Source organism: Lampris incognitus, chromosome 9, assembly GCF_029633865.1.
Source record: "Lampris incognitus isolate fLamInc1 chromosome 9, fLamInc1.hap2, whole genome shotgun sequence".
Lineage (NCBI taxonomy): Eukaryota > Metazoa > Chordata > Actinopteri > Lampriformes > Lampridae > Lampris > Lampris incognitus.
The window spans coordinates 57143330-57160829 of NC_079219.1; the positions used below are offsets into that span (position 1 = coordinate 57143330).

A 17500-nucleotide genomic window follows, 5' to 3' on the forward strand; every position below is an offset into this window, starting at 1 on the left:
TATGCTCACAATGCTTAGAGGGAAATGATGGGGGAGAAGAGACAAGGAAGAAATGGGTAGTGGATGAGAAGAGGGAAAGACAGCGCCACCATTTTATGAATCAGAGGACACACTAGGAAGTCTCACTGCCAACCAGTGACGACTCAAAAAGGACAGAATTACAGGATCGTAGACTGGGGTGGCACAGTGGTTAGCATGGTCGCCTCACAGCAAGAAGGTCCTGGGTTTGAGTCCCAGGGTAGTCCAAACTCGTGGGTCGTCCCGGGTCGTCCCCTGTGTGGAGTTTGCGTGTTCTCCCCGTGTCTGCGTGGGTTTCCTCCGGGGGCTCCGGCTTCCTCCCACAGTCCAAAGACATGTAGGTCAGGTGACTCGGCCGTACTAATTGCCCGAGGTGTGAATGTGTGTGTGTGTCTGTGTGTGTGTGGGCTCTGTGATGGTCTGGCAGCCTGTCCAGGGTGTCTCCCCGCCTGCTGCCCAATGACTGCTGGGATAGGCTCCAGCATCCCACAACCCTGAGAGGAGGATAAGCGGCTTGGATACTGGATGGATGGATGGGATCATAGACACGCACACACACACACACACACACACACACACACACACACACACACACACACACACACACACACACACACACACAGCTCTTTTGACAGCTCACTGTCACAGGTAACTGTCAAACGCAGACAAAATTAGTGAATCGGAGCAGAGATGAGAGCGGTAGAGAGACATAGAGACACACTGAGAGAGAGAGAGAGAGAGCGAGGGTGAGCAGGGAGAGGGTGAGTAGGGAGGGTGAGCAGGGAGGGTGAGTAGGGAGGGTGAGTAGGGAGGGTGAGTAGGGAGGGTGAGCGGGGAGGGTGAGCAGGGAGGGTGAGTAGGGAGGGTGAGTAGGGAGGGTGAGTAGGGAGGGTGAGCAGGTAGGTGCAGCAGGAGGGTGAGCAGGGAGGGTGAGTAGGGAGGGTGAGCAGGGAGGGTGAGCAGGGAGGGTGAGCTGGGAGGGTGAGCAGGGAGGGTGAGTAGGGAGGGTGAGCAGGGAGGGTGAGCAGGGAGGGTGAGTAGGGAGGGTGAGCAGGGAGGGTGAGCAGGGAGGGTGAGTAGGGAGGGTGAGTAGGGAGGGTGAGCAGGGAGGGTGAGCAGGGAGGGTGAGTAGAGAGGGTGAGCAGGGAGGGTGAGCAGGGAGGGTGAGCAGGGAGGTGCAGCTGGAAAGGTTGTTTCCTTGCTCTCTCTGTGTTTGAAAAGGGGCTCGCTGACCCTGTGGGTCTTTGTGACTCTCTGTTTGGCAGGGGAGCCGTTCATATACAACCAGCCGCTCCTCCTGCTGGTGGGGCTCCTCCTGCTGGTGGGGCTCCTCCTGCTGGTGGGCTCCTCCTGCTGCTGGTGGAGCTCCTCCTGCATGTTGTCCCAAACTGAGACGCGATGAAGAAGGCTGGCCTCGGGGCGGCTCGCACCTCTGAGAGGCAATTATGCTGTTGCAACCACCCGCGCCCAAACACACCGTCTCTCAGCACTGTTTTCTACACACACACACACACACACACAGACACACACACACACACGTGCATGGCAAGAACGCACACACACACACACGTTCACATTTTTCAACTTGTAATGTTTTTACATTTGTATTTTGTATTTGTAGTTTGTGATATGGGGCTAAGCAAATAGAGTTGTGCCTCGACCCGGAAGCCCCACAGAAGAACCGCGGCCACCACAACAAATGCTCCGTGCAGCCACGTGTGCGTGCTCATAATGTGCAGCGCCACCGCCGCCGCCGGGGGACACACGTTTGGACATTTGGACTTTTTTTCTGTTTTCTGCACAAAACAGAAAAAAAGCCACCTGCACGCCCGCTCGTGGTGCTTCCAGGGGGCGCTGCAGCGCCAGCTCAGGATACGGTAGCGGTACCCGGACCACATGTGGTGTGGGTGGATGGCGGTGTGCTTGTAGAAACAGTCTTTGAATACCAACATCATGAAGGTCACCCACCAGCACCACCCCAGCTATACCCCCCCCCCCCCGATTCTATCTGGTCCAATTACCCCGCTCTTTTGAGTCATCCCGGTTGCTCCTCCACCCCCTCTGCTGATCCAGGGGGCGGGCACCCTGACCGACCAGAGGAGGCGCTAGTGCGGCGACCAGGACAAATACCCGCATCCGGCTTCCCACCCGCCCGATTGTGTCTGTAGGGACGCCCGACCGAGCCGGAGGTAACACGGGGATTGGACCCGGCGGTCCCGTGTTGGTAGGCAACGGAACAGACCGACACGCCACCCGGACGCCCCGACCCGACCGCCCGACCCAGACGCCCCGACCCGGCCGCCCCGACCCAGACGCCCCGACCCGACCGCCCCGACCCAGTCGCCCCGACCCGGACGCCCCGACCCGACCGTGTTGGGCACGGTTATCAAACGGTGCCGTGAAAGCCTCGAAACGAGCACAGTTTGCAACCATTGCTGCCAAACATGCAGCAATCGCATCAGAACCCCTCTGCCTGCTGTGGAGCAGCACCAGTTGCCCCCCCCCGTCCCCCCACCCCACCCCTCTCCCCCTCTCTCTCTCCCCTCTCTCTCCGTATCTGTCTATCTCGCTCTCTCCCTGTGATGTGATTGTACAGTAGTGGCATTGATCCGGCCTGTTTTGATCTGCCTCTGCTAACTCCCTCACACCCTGGGCTCCCCGGCGGCCATACTCCGCAGCTTTTAACCCCGACTCCCCTACGTCTCTCCGTATAAATCCCTTCATCTCCCCCCCCCCTCCCCCTCCCCCCCGTCCGTCCTTCCATTTGCCCCTCCATTCCTACAGCGAGTCTCGCCATACACTCCACAACTCACAGCATCTGCTCCGTGTGTGTGCGTGTGCACGTTTGCCCTTTTCATGTTCCTCTTTCTTGCCCTCTGCTCTCTCTCTCTCTCCCTCTCTCTCTCTCTCCCTCGCTCTCTCTCCTCTCTCCCTCGCTCTCTCTCTCTCTCCCTCGCTCTCTCTCTCTCTCTCCCTCGCTCTCTCTCTCTCTCCCTCGCTCTCTCTCTCTCTCCCTCCGCTCTCTCTCTCTCTCCCTCGCTCTCTCTCTCTCCCTCCCTCGCTCTCTCTCTCTCTCCCTCGCTCTCTCTCCTCTCTCTCTCCCTCGGTCTCTCTCTCTCTCCCTCGGTTCTCTCTCTCTCTCCCTCGCTCGCTCTCTCTCCCCCGTTTGCTTCCCTGCGACCAGCTCCAACTCGTGCTGCATCGACTGGGCAGCAGAAGTGGATGGTAATGCAGCACAATAGGAGAAGAAACGTGTAGAGAGCGGCGGTGGAAGCGATGGATCAAGTTGTTTCATGAATCACTGCGGGACCACATCTGTCTGTCTTTTCAGACCGGGTCTTACGTCCCCCCCCCCACCCCCCACCCCTCCATTTGTTCCTTCTTCTTCTTCTCTCTGTGTCTTTTAGACGCCATCTGTCTACAAATCTTACAGTACACGGGGACCTTCCCGCCTTCCCCGCAACACATGTTGGCATTTTGAACGCTTTCCATGTGTGTGTGCTAAGTGCGCGTGTGTGTGTGTCATTCAAAAAGTGTGCGTTTGTATGCACACCATTGACGCGCAATAATGTCAAACCAGATATGAATGGTTGTCTCATTGAGACCACATGCTAGGCCCCGTTATGTCACACATACACACACATGTTGCACACACACGAGGTCCGCATTAAAAACATGCGCACAAACAACACACACATGTTGCACACACACACACACACAAGCCCACATTAAAACATGCACATACACACACACACATATTGCACACACACATGTTGCACACACACACACACACAAGCCCACATTAAAACATGCACGTACACACACACACACATATTGCACACACACATATTGCACACACACACAAGCCCACATTAAAACATGTGCACAAACACACACACATGTTGCACACACACACACACAAGCCCACATTAAAACATGTATACACACACATACATATTGCACACACACACAAGCCCACATTAAAACATGTATACACACACATACATATTGCACACACACACAAGCCCACATTAAAACATGTGCACAAACACACACATGTTGCACACACACACACACACAAGCCCACATTAAAACATGCATATACACACACACACACATATTGCACACACACACAAGCCCACATTAAAACATGTATACACACACATACACATTGCACACACACACACACACAAGCCCACATTAAAACATGCGCGCACGCACACACACACACACAAACACATGTTGCACACACACACACACACACACACACACACAAGCCCACATTAAAACATGCACACATACACACACACATATTGCACACACACACAAGCCCACATTTAAAACATGCGCGCACGCACACACACACACACAAACACATGTTGCACACACACACACACACACACACACACACACACACACACACACACACACACACAAACACATGTTGCACACACACACACACACACACACACACACACACAAGCCCACATTAAAACATGCACACATACACACACACATATTGCACACACACACAAGCCCACATTAAAACACGCTCTCGTGCGTGCGCACACACACATATTGCACACACACATACACACACACAGGCCCACATTAAAACACACACACACACACACACACACACACACACACACACACACACACACACACACACACACAGATACATGCACACACATGGCAGCGTGGGGCCTGAAGCCTGCACACACGTGGGCTCATCCTCAGTCATGTAGGGGAAATCCTCAAGCTTTTATCTGGGGAAAGTGAGCCGCTTTGCTTTCACATTACTCAGATACTAACCCCCACCCCCCCACCGCCACCCCACCACCCGTTCCTCTCTTCCTTCTCTACCTCTCCCCCTCCCTTCATCTCAGAAAGACTTGCTCTGTCTCTGGTAGTGGAAAACTCTCCCGCTGCCGTCTGAGCCGTGTCTTTTGGCTTCCTGTGCTCAGCGCTCTTTCTCTTTCTCTTTCTCTTCGATTTGCATTCATGAGTCCCCGGTGAAACGAGCCTCCATTCCTCTCACTCATGTTCTCCCTCTCCCCCCCCCCCACCCCCCCTCTCTCTCTCCCCCCCCATCTTTCTCTTTTGCATTCAGTATAAATATAGTTCCCTTGAAGCATTTTGCGTTGCTTTTTATGCGCCGCTAAAACTGCATGAAGAAAATCTCCTCTGGAGGCCAGCAAATGATGTAATGAGAGAGGGGGGAGGGGGGGGAGGGGGGGGGGAGCAAGAGATGAATGTTGAGCAATGAAACTTTCTCCCATGTCAGCCGAAAAGAAGGGTAGTGAGGAGAGCGAGAGAGAGAGCGATAGAAAGAGGGAGGCGATTGAAGAGAGATGGAAAGAGAGAGAGAGAGAGATTAGGGAGGGACGGAGAGAGAATGGGAAGAAGTGATGGAGAGAGGAAGACACCGGGTAGAGCATTTCGATCTTCATTTAATAATTGAATAATAATCTCCCCGGAGACATGACCTAGAACTGGGAGAGAGAGGGGGGGGAGGGGGGGAGGGAGAGAGAAGGGGGGGAGCGCATCAGTCAACATCAGACTCGGGGGTGACGCTCTGCTGCCCCCTTGTGACGTTGCCGTGTCACCGCCGTGTCTTTCGCGGGAGCGCGCGTGCGCGTGTATCGGGGGGGGGGGCGCGCGCGCCTGTGCTCAGCGGCGCGTGCATGATTTACAACTGCAGCCTGTCTCTGTCACGCAGATACGGGCCCGCGTCGGTGACGAGGAGGAAACGAGGGCTTTTGGATGTCGGGGAAAATCTATTTCACTCTGTCACACGCGCTGTACACACATGCACACACAGACACACACACACACGCACACACAGACACACACAACACACACACGCGCGCGCACACAGACCTTATCTTCCTGTCAGGCCGGGGTCTTTTTCGGGGCTGACGCTGATAGATGAGCTCGGGGGCGGGACGTGGCCGGCCTGTTGACGGCTGACGGGCGCGCGACGGTGCGCCGGGGTTGATGTACGACCGCTGGGGTTAGGGGACGACGGCGCGCTGACACCGGGAGGAGGGGCCGATGGCCCTGGGGCCCCGGAGTCGGCACCGGAGAGCCGGCGCCGCACTCTTCTGCATACGGCAGCCCCCCGGTAGCCACAAATATACCTGGGTCACACAAACACACACACTCACACACACCCGCTCCCAGTTATTAAGGACATGAATCCACGTGACCTCGGATGAGCGCCGCCGCTCAAAGACACGCGTCTAACGGACGCGCCACGCCAAGCTCCAGGGTGTTGTGTTGTTTTCGAGTCGAGGCCTCTGCTCCGGCGTGGCCTGCGTTGCGTGGTGGTGGTTCAGGTGGTGGTTCAGGTGGTGTTCATTAGTGCTACGGTTCCCCTGCCACGCTGCAGGCGTCGCCAGGTTGGCACCCGGGTCGACTTGTGCCGGGGCTGAACAACAACACGCTGATGGCGATCGCTTACTGGACCACGTGTTCGTCCAGGTAAACAGCATCTGAGCGAGGCAGGCCGCAGTGTGAGCATTCACACATACGGTGGGGGGGGGGGGTGCTGGAGTGTGTGTGTGTGTGTGTGTGTGTGTGTGTGTGTCTGCATCATTGTTGGTGTAAGGGTGCACACGTGTTTTTGTCAATTTGAAATTCGTGCGCACAAGATATTTGGTCAAACTCTTTCTACACCCTGACGGCTATCAAGTCTGCAAAGGTGCACCGAGGGGGGAGGGGGGGCCTGGGGGGGGGGGACCTAGTTTCTGTGGGCTGCCCGAGGCGCAGTAAAGACACAAGACCTTTTCTGAGAACTCGCTCCTGATCAGCCAATCGGGAAGGGGTTCTCTGCAAGCCGGCGTCTGCGTCGGTCCCGACCTGCCGTCAGTCAATTGGCACGTTCACGAGGCTCTTGTGCAGAAGTGGGGTGGTGGATTCTTTTGCACCGCGTTTTCAAAAATGTGGCGGCTCTTGAGGGGCGTCCGGGTGGCGTGGCGGTCTATTCCGTTGCCTACCGGCACGGGGATCGCCGGTTCGAGTCCCCGTGTTACCTCCGGCTTGGTCGGGCGTCCGCACAGACACAATTGTGGCCGTGTCTGCGGATGGGAAGCCGGATGTGGGTGTGTGTCCTGGTCGCTGCACTAGCGCCTCCTCTGGTCATTTGGCGTGCCTGTTCGGGGGGGGGGGGGGGGGGATAGCGTGATCCTCCCGCGCGACTCCACATGTGTCGGAGGAGGCATGTGGTAGTCTGCGGCCCTCCCCGGATCAGCAGAGGGGGTGGAGCAGCGACCGGGACGGCTCGGAAGGGTGAGGTAATTGGCCGGGGTACAAGTGGAGAGAAAAAGAGGTGGGGGGGGAGGGGGTAGAATAACAACACTACAACACAACGATCCTTTCTTCCCGGTGACCTTCCTGTCGTCCCTTTGTTTTGCAGCCTGCGCAGAGAGGGCTACACGGTGCAGGTGAACGTCAACGACTACCTGGACATCTACTGCCCCCACTACAATGACAGCCAGCGCATGGTGGGCACCGGCGAGCAGTACGTCCTCTACATGGTCAGTTACCGGGGTTACAGGACCTGCGACCCCCAGCTGGGCTTCAAGCGGTGGGAGTGCAACCGCCCCCACGCGCCCCACGCGCCGATCAAGTTCTCGGAGAAGTTCCAGCGCTACAGCGCCTTCTCGCTGGGCTACGAGTTCCACGTGGGGCAGGAGTACTACTACATCTGTGAGCACCTTAATCTGGGTCGCACCGTTCCCCGGCGGGGTTGTAGGGAGTTTCGGGGGTGGTGGTGGGGGGGGGGTTGAACGTTAAAACATCTGTATCAGAATCACCAGTGTTGTGTAAGCCGGGTCTGCGGTGGAGTAGGGAATTTGGGAAAACTGTGGAAAATCAAATGTTTTCCAGTAAATGGGAGTAATGTGTCTGTCACTCCCACGATAACGAGTCACGTGACTGATCTGTTTCCAGCTACGCCCACCCATCACCACGGACGCAGCTGTCTGAGGCTACGAGTCTACGTCTGCTGCTCCACAGGTAGGGCTCTCAATCCGTGTGTGTGTGTCGGTGTGTCGGTGTGTGTGTCAGTGTGTCGGTGTGTGTGTGTGTGTTGGTGTGTGTCGGTGTGTGTGTCAGTGTGTCGGTGTGTGTGTGTGTGTGTTGTGACCTGTAATTAAGTGTGTTCATCTGTTATGGAGTAGACACATCTGGCAGTTCTTCCAAAGCGCTGGGCTAGCACCAGGTTACTCGGGAATACACGCACACACGCACGCACACTCAGGCACACACATACACACACACACACACACGCACACTCAGACACACACACACGCACACATACACACACAAACACGCACACTCAGGCACACACATACACACACACACAAACCCAATTTGAATGCAAAAGGAAAGCTATTAATACAACTGCTTCTTTCCCCTGCAGTATTTTCACTGACAGAATCCCACTCACTTATCTATCTATCTATCTATCTATCTATCTATCTATCTATCTATCTATCTATCTATCTATCTATCTGTCTTTCTATCTATCTATCTATCTATCTATCTATCTATCTATCTATCTGTCTATCTGTCTATCTGTCTGTCTGTCTGTCTTTCTATCGATCTATCGATCTATCGATCTATCTATCTGTCTATCTATCTGTCTATCTTTCTATCGATCTATCTATCTATCTATCTATCTATCTATCTATCTATCTATCTATCTATCTGTCTGTCTGTCTGTCTGTCTGTCTGTCTGTCTGTCTATCTATCTATCTATCTATCTATCTGTCTTTCTATCGATCTATCTATCTATCTATCTATCTATCTATCTATCTATCTATCTATCTATCTATCTATCTATCTATCTATCTATCTGTCTTTCTATCGATCTATTTATCTATCTATCTCTATCTATCTATCTATCTATCTATCTATCTATCTATCTATCTATCTATCTAGCTGTCTGTCTGTCTGTCTGTCTGTCTATCTATCTTTATATCTATCTGTCTAGCTAGCTAGCTTTTCCCCCTTCCTCACTTTCTGTTTCCCTTCTGTTCTGTCTCTCTTTCTCTTGTTCTCTCTCTCTGTCGCCTTCTCTGTCTGCTTGTGTCTCACATTGTCTTGCTTTCTCTCTGCCAGGAGCAGCACAAGCTTTGAAAGCGCCCCCCCCCCCCGGCTTCCATCACAGTTCCTGTGTTCTGTGAGTGGCCAGTGGGTGGCTACATATGTGTAGTGTTAACCTCCTGCTCGCTCGCTCGCTCGCTCACCCGCTTGCTCTCCTGCCATCCTTCAATCATCCTGCCCCCTCTCACTCGCTGCCATCGTCTCTCTGTTCCTCTCTCTCTCTCTCTCTCTCTCTCTCTCTCTCTCTCTCTCTCTCTCTCTCTCTCTCTGTCTCTCTCTCTCTGGCTCTCTCTCCTTCTCTCTCTGGCTCTCTCTCTCTGGCTTTCTCCTGCTCTTTCACTCATGCACACACACACACACACACACACCACAAACACTTTGATCCCCGGCCTGTCCGGTCCTTTTAACTTCCACAGCCTTCTAGTATTAGCCTCTCCTCCCTCTTTTATTTTCTCACTCCGCCAGCCCCTGCCATCGCTCCCTGTCTCTTTATACACTGCCTCTCTTTAGTTTGATCTCCCTGCTCTTCCACCCGTCTGCCTCCACCCTCCCCCCAATCTCGCTCTCTTGCAGGGTTACTGATGATGTTGGGGCTTGTCAGTCAGCTGGCTGCAGGGGACTTTTTTAACCCCTGCACCGACACACACTGCCCCCCCCTCTCCCTCCATGTCCATTTTGATGTAATTAAATTCCTTTGGTGTGGAAAATGGTGCTCTCTCTCTGTCTCTGTCTCTCTCTCTCTGTCTCTCTCTGTCTCTCTCGAGTTTTGGATTGATCTGGGGTTGTATGATGGAAAACGATTTCTTGTTTTGGATGTGTTAATGTAAAGGAGCTACTCTGTTAATATTGTAAAATTGATGTCACTGTTTGTTTCATGTAAAATAAAGAGTTGTTTTATAATTGAAATTCTCTCTCTCTTACACACACACACACGTTCTCTCTTCTCTCGCTCCTTTCTCTCTCTCTTTCTCTCTCTCTCTCTCTCTCTCTCTCTCTCTTTCTCAGCCTCTGATGTGGATGATGAGCCAGAGCCTACAGAACCAGACTACACACTTAGACCAGGACTCAAAATTGATGACATTGGTGAGTCTCTCCATTACATTTGTCCGTACACACTCACACACACACACACACACACACACACAATTGACGACATTGGTGAGCATCTCCATCACACACACAAACACACCGATATGAGAGGCTGTGTACCGTAATTCTCAGATACACTCTTACAAACTATCAACCTCTCTGATGCACACTATCAAACCCTCTCACGGTGTGATAGTGTGTGAGAGAGTTTGATCTTGGCATTGTTTGATTGGCTGGAAACATGGTCAGTCAATTTTTCGTTTTCTCAATTGGCTCACTCATAGAGTGTGCAGGCACAGTTCAAGTTTTGAATGTCCTAACCTACATCTGCTACAGATAGCATTGGCGAACGATCTATCATATGATCATATTGATCAGGCTTCCTCATTTCATTGATGGTGTTGGACACACCCTCGTCTCTTGTGAGGAATTTAAAACATTAGACAACAGCTTAATAACATTTCCTAATTCACTACTTTGAGTAATCGTGCCAGCCATTTTGAATGAATCATGCGGTAGGGGGATTAGGGAGGGCTTTATGAATGAAAATAATTTAAGTCAATCAGGATTGTTGAAATTAACTGGCAATATTATAAGCCAATGAGAAACTGCGAACATCAAACTCTCTCTCACACACTATCAAACTCTCTCTCACGCATTACCAAACTGTGAGAGCGCTTGATAGTGTGTTAGAGTGGGGTTAATTGTGTGTGTGAGAGGTTTGACAGCGCGTGAGAGAGGGTTTTATAAGGTGAGAGTGTAGCTGAGAATTATGGCCTAGACGGTCTCTCATAGAGCAGCATGGTGGCACAGTGATTAATGCGGTCGTCTCACAGAAAGAAGGTCCTGGGTTCGAGCCCCAGGGTAGTCCAACCTTGGGGGCCGTCCCTCTCGTCGTTTCCTCCCGCAGTCCAAAGACGTGTAGGTCAGGTGAATCGGCCATACTAAATTGTCCCTAAGTGTGAATGTGTGTGTGTGTGTGTGTGTGGTCCCTGTGTTAGACTGGTGACCTTTACAGTGTGTCTCCCTGCCTGCTGCCCAATGACTGCTGGGATATGCTCTAGCATCCCGCAACCCCGGTTGGGATAAGCAGCTTGGATAATGGATGGATGGGTGGTCTCTCATACACACACACACACAGAACTACTTGTCTAACCTTAACCCCTCAACCTGACTTTAACCTAATCCAAACCTTAACCCCAAACCTAAATCTCAACCCTAAAATACACCCTCAAAGAAGTGAGGACCAGCCACTCTGATGATCTTCTACTACTACTACTACTACTACTACTACTACTACTACTACTACTACTACTACTACTACTACTACTACTACTACTTTCGGCTGCTCCCGTTAGGGGGCGCCACAGCGGATCATCCGTTTCCATCTCTTCCTGTCTTCTGCATCTTCCTCTGTCACACCAGCCACCTGCATGTCCTCCCTCACCACATCCATAAACCTCCTCTTTGGCCTTCCTCTTCTCCTCTTCCCTGGCAGCTCCATATTCAGCATCCTTCTCCCAGTATACCCAGCATCTCTCCTCCACACATGTCCAAGCCATCTCAATCTTGCCTCTCTTGCTTTGTCTCCAAAACCGTCCAACCTGAGCTGTCCCTCTAATGTACTCGTTCCTAATCCTGTCCTTCTTCGTCACTCCCAGTGAAAATTTTATCATCTTCACCTCTGCCACCTCCAGCTCCACCTCCTGTCTTTTAATCAGTGCCACTGTCTCCAAACCATATAACATAGCTGGTCTCACAACCATCCTGTAAACCTTCCCTTTAGCTCTTGCTGGTACCAGCCACTCTGATGATGAACAACTCAAATTGGTCCTCACAAAGATAGAAGTACAAGAGCGCCCGCGTGCACAGACACAGACACACACACACATATCTTGGCCATCTTGACTCTAAATACCTCCATAATACATGATCAGTCTGCTTCGCATTCACAGTCATGTTCACCAAGGTGCTTAAGCCATGGAATGAGTCGTGGAAGTCACACGTTTGAATCCGGCGTGACTCAAGACAAACAAACACACGGATCAGTTCTCAAGTTTCACGATTTGGATGCATCAGCTGTCAACAACAGTGTCCAGGGCGATGTCGCGTGTCGTTCTCAAACACCGCGAAAACAAGCAGTCCAGAAACCTCCGGCACCGTCCAACTTCACGGCACCAGCTGGCCTGGCAAGCTGCTGGTCCCGCTCAACAGCACCATGAATATTCATTTCAGCCTAGTCTCTCCCCCCCCCCCCCCCCCCGACCAGCAAAGAACACCAACACACGTAGACTTCTCATCCTTATCGACCCGAAAATCGGAGGGAGTCGTGCACACCACATGTCTGGAGAGTAACAAGTGCTCAACAACGTGGACTGAAGGGACCGGTTTTGTTGTTGTTTCCGTTTTGTGCGTGACACGATCCGGACAAAATGGCGCCCCGTCGGTTGGCATCAGCGAGGTATGAAGTTTAATTGCGGTCGTTTAGGGAGTGGTCCGGATCAGATACTGATGATGTTGAGGAATTAACCTGTCACGTATTGTGACAACAGACTTAACAAAACAACAACATGCGTGGCTAGCTTGACTTACCCTGCACCCGTTACACAACCCGGCCTGGGGAATCAGCCTGGTCCTCCGTGTTCCAAGCTAGCCTGTAAAATACTGGTGTTGACTTGTTAATTTGTGTGTGTGTGTGTGTCACAAATCAAAGTGTGTTCATATAACTGTCAAAAAGAACTCATCACTGGCTTGGGCGAATGGCTGCAGGTTAAATGAGTTTGTTGTGATAGCTCTCTGTCTCTCCTCTCTCTCTGTCTCTCCTCTCTCTCTGTCTCTCCTCTCTGTCTCTCGCCTCTCTCTCTGTCTCTCCTCTCTCTCTGTCTCTCCTCTCTCTCTGTCTCCTCTCTCTCTGTCTCTCCTCTCTCTCTGTCTCTCCTCTCTCTCTGTCTCTCCTCTCTGTCTCTCCTCTCTCTCTGTCTCTCCTCTCTGTCTCTCCTCTCTCTCTGTCTCTCCTCTCTCTCTGTCTCTCCTCTCTCTCTGTCTCTCCTCTCTCTCTGTCTCTCCTCTCTCTCTGTCTCTCCTCTCTCTCTGTCTCTCGCCTCTCTCTCTCTGTCTCTCCTCTCTGTCTCTCCTCTCTCTCTGTCTCTCCTCTCTCTCTGTCTCTCCTCTCTCTCTGTCTCTCCTCTCTCTCTGTCTCTCCTCTCTCTCTGTCTCTCGCCTCTCTCTCTGTCTCTCCTCTCTCTCTGTCTCTCGCCTCTCTCTCTGTCTCTCCTCTCTCTCTGTCTCTCCTCTCTCTCTGTCTCTCGCCTCTCTCTCTGTCTCTCGCCTCTCTCTCTCGCTCTCTGTCTCTCTCTATCCTCTCTCTCTCTTTCCGCTCTCTCTCCACTCTCTCTCTCCTCTCTGTCTCTCCTCTCTGTCTCTCTGTCTCTCCTCTCTGTCTCTCCTCTCTGTCTCTCCTCTCTCTCTGTCTCTCGCCTCTCTCTCTCGCTCTCTGTCTCTCTCTCTCTGTTTCCGCTCTCTCTCCTCTCTCTCTCTCGCTCTCTGTGTCTCTCTATTCTCTCTCTTTCCGCTCTCTCTCCACTCTCTCTCTCCTCTCTGTCTCTCCTCTCTGTCTCTCCTCTCTGTCTCTCTCCTCTCTTACTCTCTCTCCACTCTCTCTCTCCTCTCTGTCTCTCCTCTCTGTCTCTCTGTCTCTCCTCTCTGTCTCTCTGTCTCTCCTCTCTGTCTCTCTCCACTCTCTCTCTCCTCTCTGTCTCTCCTCTCTCCTCTCTGTCTCTCCTCTCTGTCTCTCTCCTCTCTTACTCTCTCTCCTCTCTGTCTCTCCTCTCTGTCTCTCTCCTCTCTTACTCTCTCTCCACTCTCTCTCTGCTCTCTGTCTCTCCTCTCTGTCTCTCCTCTCTGTCTCTCCTCTCTGTCTCTCCTCTCCGTCTCTCTCCTCTCTTACTCTCTCTCCTCTCTCTCACTGTCTGTCTCTCCTCTCTCTCGCTCTCTCTTTCCTCACTCTCTCTCTCTCGTCCTCACTTCTTCTCTCTGTCATCCTTTCATCTGCCTCCCTCACCCTGTACTTCCCCCTGTGTGCCTTTCTCATCAGTTCCTCAAATTCCTGCCCTGCGCTCCTCATCCATGAGCGGCTGCAGTGAAGGGTAATGTCAGAAAAGCTCAGTGTGCCCACCTCCCATGTGTGAAGTGAAGTTTATCCACCTCCTAACATCCCGTGAGCTGATACACATCTGTATGATACCAACTCCTGGTGTGCATCACAACAAGAAGTCTCAGACGGTTCTCAGTTACTCCAAAATACCTTTAAAGATACTCCATACCTTACCTTATGGATGCTTTTGAAATGTGGGGGAGCAAGAGGGGTATGACGTGCAACAAAACTCACCAGCCGGATTCGAACCGGCGACATTGCAGCACGCACCGTAGCCATTCAGCTACAGAGGCACACATGATTGTTATCGGTTGTTTATAAGGGCAGCCCCGCGACCAGAGGAGGCGCTAGTGCAGAGACCAGGACACATACCCACACATCCGGCTTCCCACCCGCAGACACGGCCAGTTGTGTCTGTAGGGACGCCCGACCAAGCCGGAGGTAACGCGGGGATTCGAACCGGCGATCCCTGTGTTGGTAGGCAACGGGATAGACCGCCACGCTAGCCGGACGCCCGAGTCCTCGGCATGGACGGCGTGACAACCGACACCCAAGACACAGAGAACATGTGGCGCATCCTGACAGAGGAGTGTAGACACAAAAAGACAATCTTCCCAACATGATGCACCCTGTGTGAGTTGGATATGTGGGCTTAGTTACGTAAAGGAGATTACATGGATACAGATCAGGTGAAACTTCACTGCAGTGAGTGCAGTTACCCAGCATTCCCTAGGCTCCCTCTGCCTGGGAGCCAGTGAGCGGTTTCAAATTAATTTAATAAGAGGGCTGAAAATAATGCGCACGGAAGATTAGCTAAGATCACGCAACTGTGCCACTTTGGCCCTCTCCACACTCCTCACACACAATCATATTAATTACTGCTCCACGCACACACACACACACACAAACACACACCCATACTCATACACACAAACATATACACACACACTCATATACACACACACACACACAAAAACACACTCATACACACATACAGACATAGATGCCACTCTCGCTCTCTCACACACAGACACACACACAAAACAGACACACACATGTACAGACGCCACTCTCTGTCTCTCTCTCTCTCTCTCACTCTCCCCCCTCCTACAGACACAGTGTAGGTAGTTTAACTCCTGTGAACATTTTGCCAGCTCATATTGTGTACCCCCCCCCCCCCCGTCTCCCCTGCATGGCTCCCAGTGGATTTGCGTGGCGCTGCTCTGTTCAGCCCGGGTGTGCAGCCCAGCGGTCCTCCCCTGCTGAACAACGGTTCTGGTGTTAGATTTCATTTAGACCTCATTGACATCACAGAGGGAATGGTGCTTGCAACTCTCCGTGCAGCCATGCGATCACCAGCGGCTTTCAATGGGAGGGGGCCAGTTTCCCCACCCGCTTACTGCACCGGCCTATCAAGTTCAGCCGCCGGTGGAGGGAGGACGAGCCCCGTCTTTAGGAGGATGACGTAGAAATTAGCCACCTGCAAAGTGGCAGTTCATCCCGTTTGTGCGTTTGTTTCGTTTTGCTTTGCGTTTTCAATCGCATGTTGGTTGCATCAAAGCACCAACTGTTGCTAAATGATCTGGTTGTCGGCTCTGTTGTGGTAGCACTGGTCTGTGTGATTGTGCCGTCAGTTTGTGTTTCATGCCAGGGAGCTAATTGCCGAGTCTTGTTTCAGATCAGAATCAAATCCCTCAAAGCAGAAACGCCGCGTTGGCTTTAACACATGCAGGCTAACGCAGCGTAAACTCACGGGCGCACAAACAGTACACACACAGATACTTATACACAGGAATCGGGGACGCTTGATTTGTCGTTTCATCTCATGCACTTGCGTACGTGAAATGAAACGACATGCCGTTCCCCCCCCCCCCCCAGCCCACAGCAGTGCAACACAAACACACAATACACACATCCAAAAACTGCAAGAACACACATACCCAAACTAACACACATATATCTAAACTAAACAACAAAAAAAAATCACTGTCCAGGAGAACCAACGCCAGCCAGGAGGACTGTCGGAACCGCCGGTCTGCATGGGCTAACAGTTAGCTTAGCCTGCGCCGCTTCCTCGTCCTGTCAGACCGCCCCCGGTGTTTCCTCTTCGGGCGCAGCTCCGGGCAGGGCCGTGGTCCCTGGGCCCACCGGGTGCAGCAGACCAGGCTCCCTCAGCCAATCCAGCGCCAGCTCTCCCAGCCGGACACCTTCGACACGCCTCCTCGCACCCCACCCCCCACCACGACACTAAAACACAGTCGCCAACTCTTTAAAAGCTCAGCCAGGGAGAACAGCCGTCAGCCGTCGCTGGTGTAACTTGCCCGCCTCCTGCCACTTGGTCACTTAATCCTTGCCTGCTCGGGATTTTGATGGTTCCTCCCACTTTTTTCGGGGTGCGGCGAGGTCCTCACAGACCCCTATCTTTGATGTATGTTTCCTCTGTGAGCAGAACAATGTAAAGGTTTATGTAGTTAAAGGGTAATAAGTGTACTCCAACTCTTAGTAGAAGAAGAAAGCTACTTGATTTTTCTCATTGTGCTGTTCTCTGCATGTGACCCATCCTATTGTATAGGAGCAGCTGCAGCACCCCGCGACCAACTCCAGTTCTTCTCTCCATTGCCTTGCTCAGGGGCACAGACAGGAAGGAGTATCAGCCCTAACGTGCATGTCTTTTTGATGGTGGGAGGAACCCGGAGCACCCGCAGGAAACCCACCACAGACACGGGGAGAACATGCAAACTCCACACAGAAAGGACCTGGGACAGCCTGGGGTTCGAACCCAGGACCTTCTTGCTGTGAGGCAAGAGTGCTGACCACTGGGCCGCCGTGCCGCTTATATTAATGCTGTGAATGGCTTCATAGGGTTATGAGAGCTTATCGTGTAATCTGTAGGCCTCATCTCGTGGTTATGATTACGTTTTACCCAGCAAACATAAGCTAGCTACGTTTTTGCGATTGAATTATCATGTGACCTGATCATTATATTTAATATATTTGTTATAACGGCACGGCGGCACAGTGGTTAGCGTGGTCGCCTCACAGCAAGATGGTCCTGGGTTCGAGCCCTGGGTTAGTGCAACCTTGGGGGTCGTCCCGGGTCGTCCTCTGTGTGGAGTTTGCATGTTC

The 17500-nt window shown here is 52.5% G+C and overlaps 1 protein-coding gene across 1 annotated transcript in view; it reads left to right on the forward strand.

Moving 5' to 3' along the window:
* Window positions 1-17500, forward strand: part of efna3b (ephrin-A3b) — a 60495-nt gene that overhangs the window by 40145 nt on the left and 2850 nt on the right. Inside the window, exons 2-4 of the mRNA XM_056286526.1 lie at window positions 7439-7731; window positions 7975-8040; window positions 10138-10215. Of these exons, the coding sequence (XP_056142501.1) occupies window positions 7439-7731; window positions 7975-8040; window positions 10138-10215 (437 nt within the window). The remainder of the gene's footprint in view (window positions 1-7438; window positions 7732-7974; window positions 8041-10137; window positions 10216-17500) is intronic.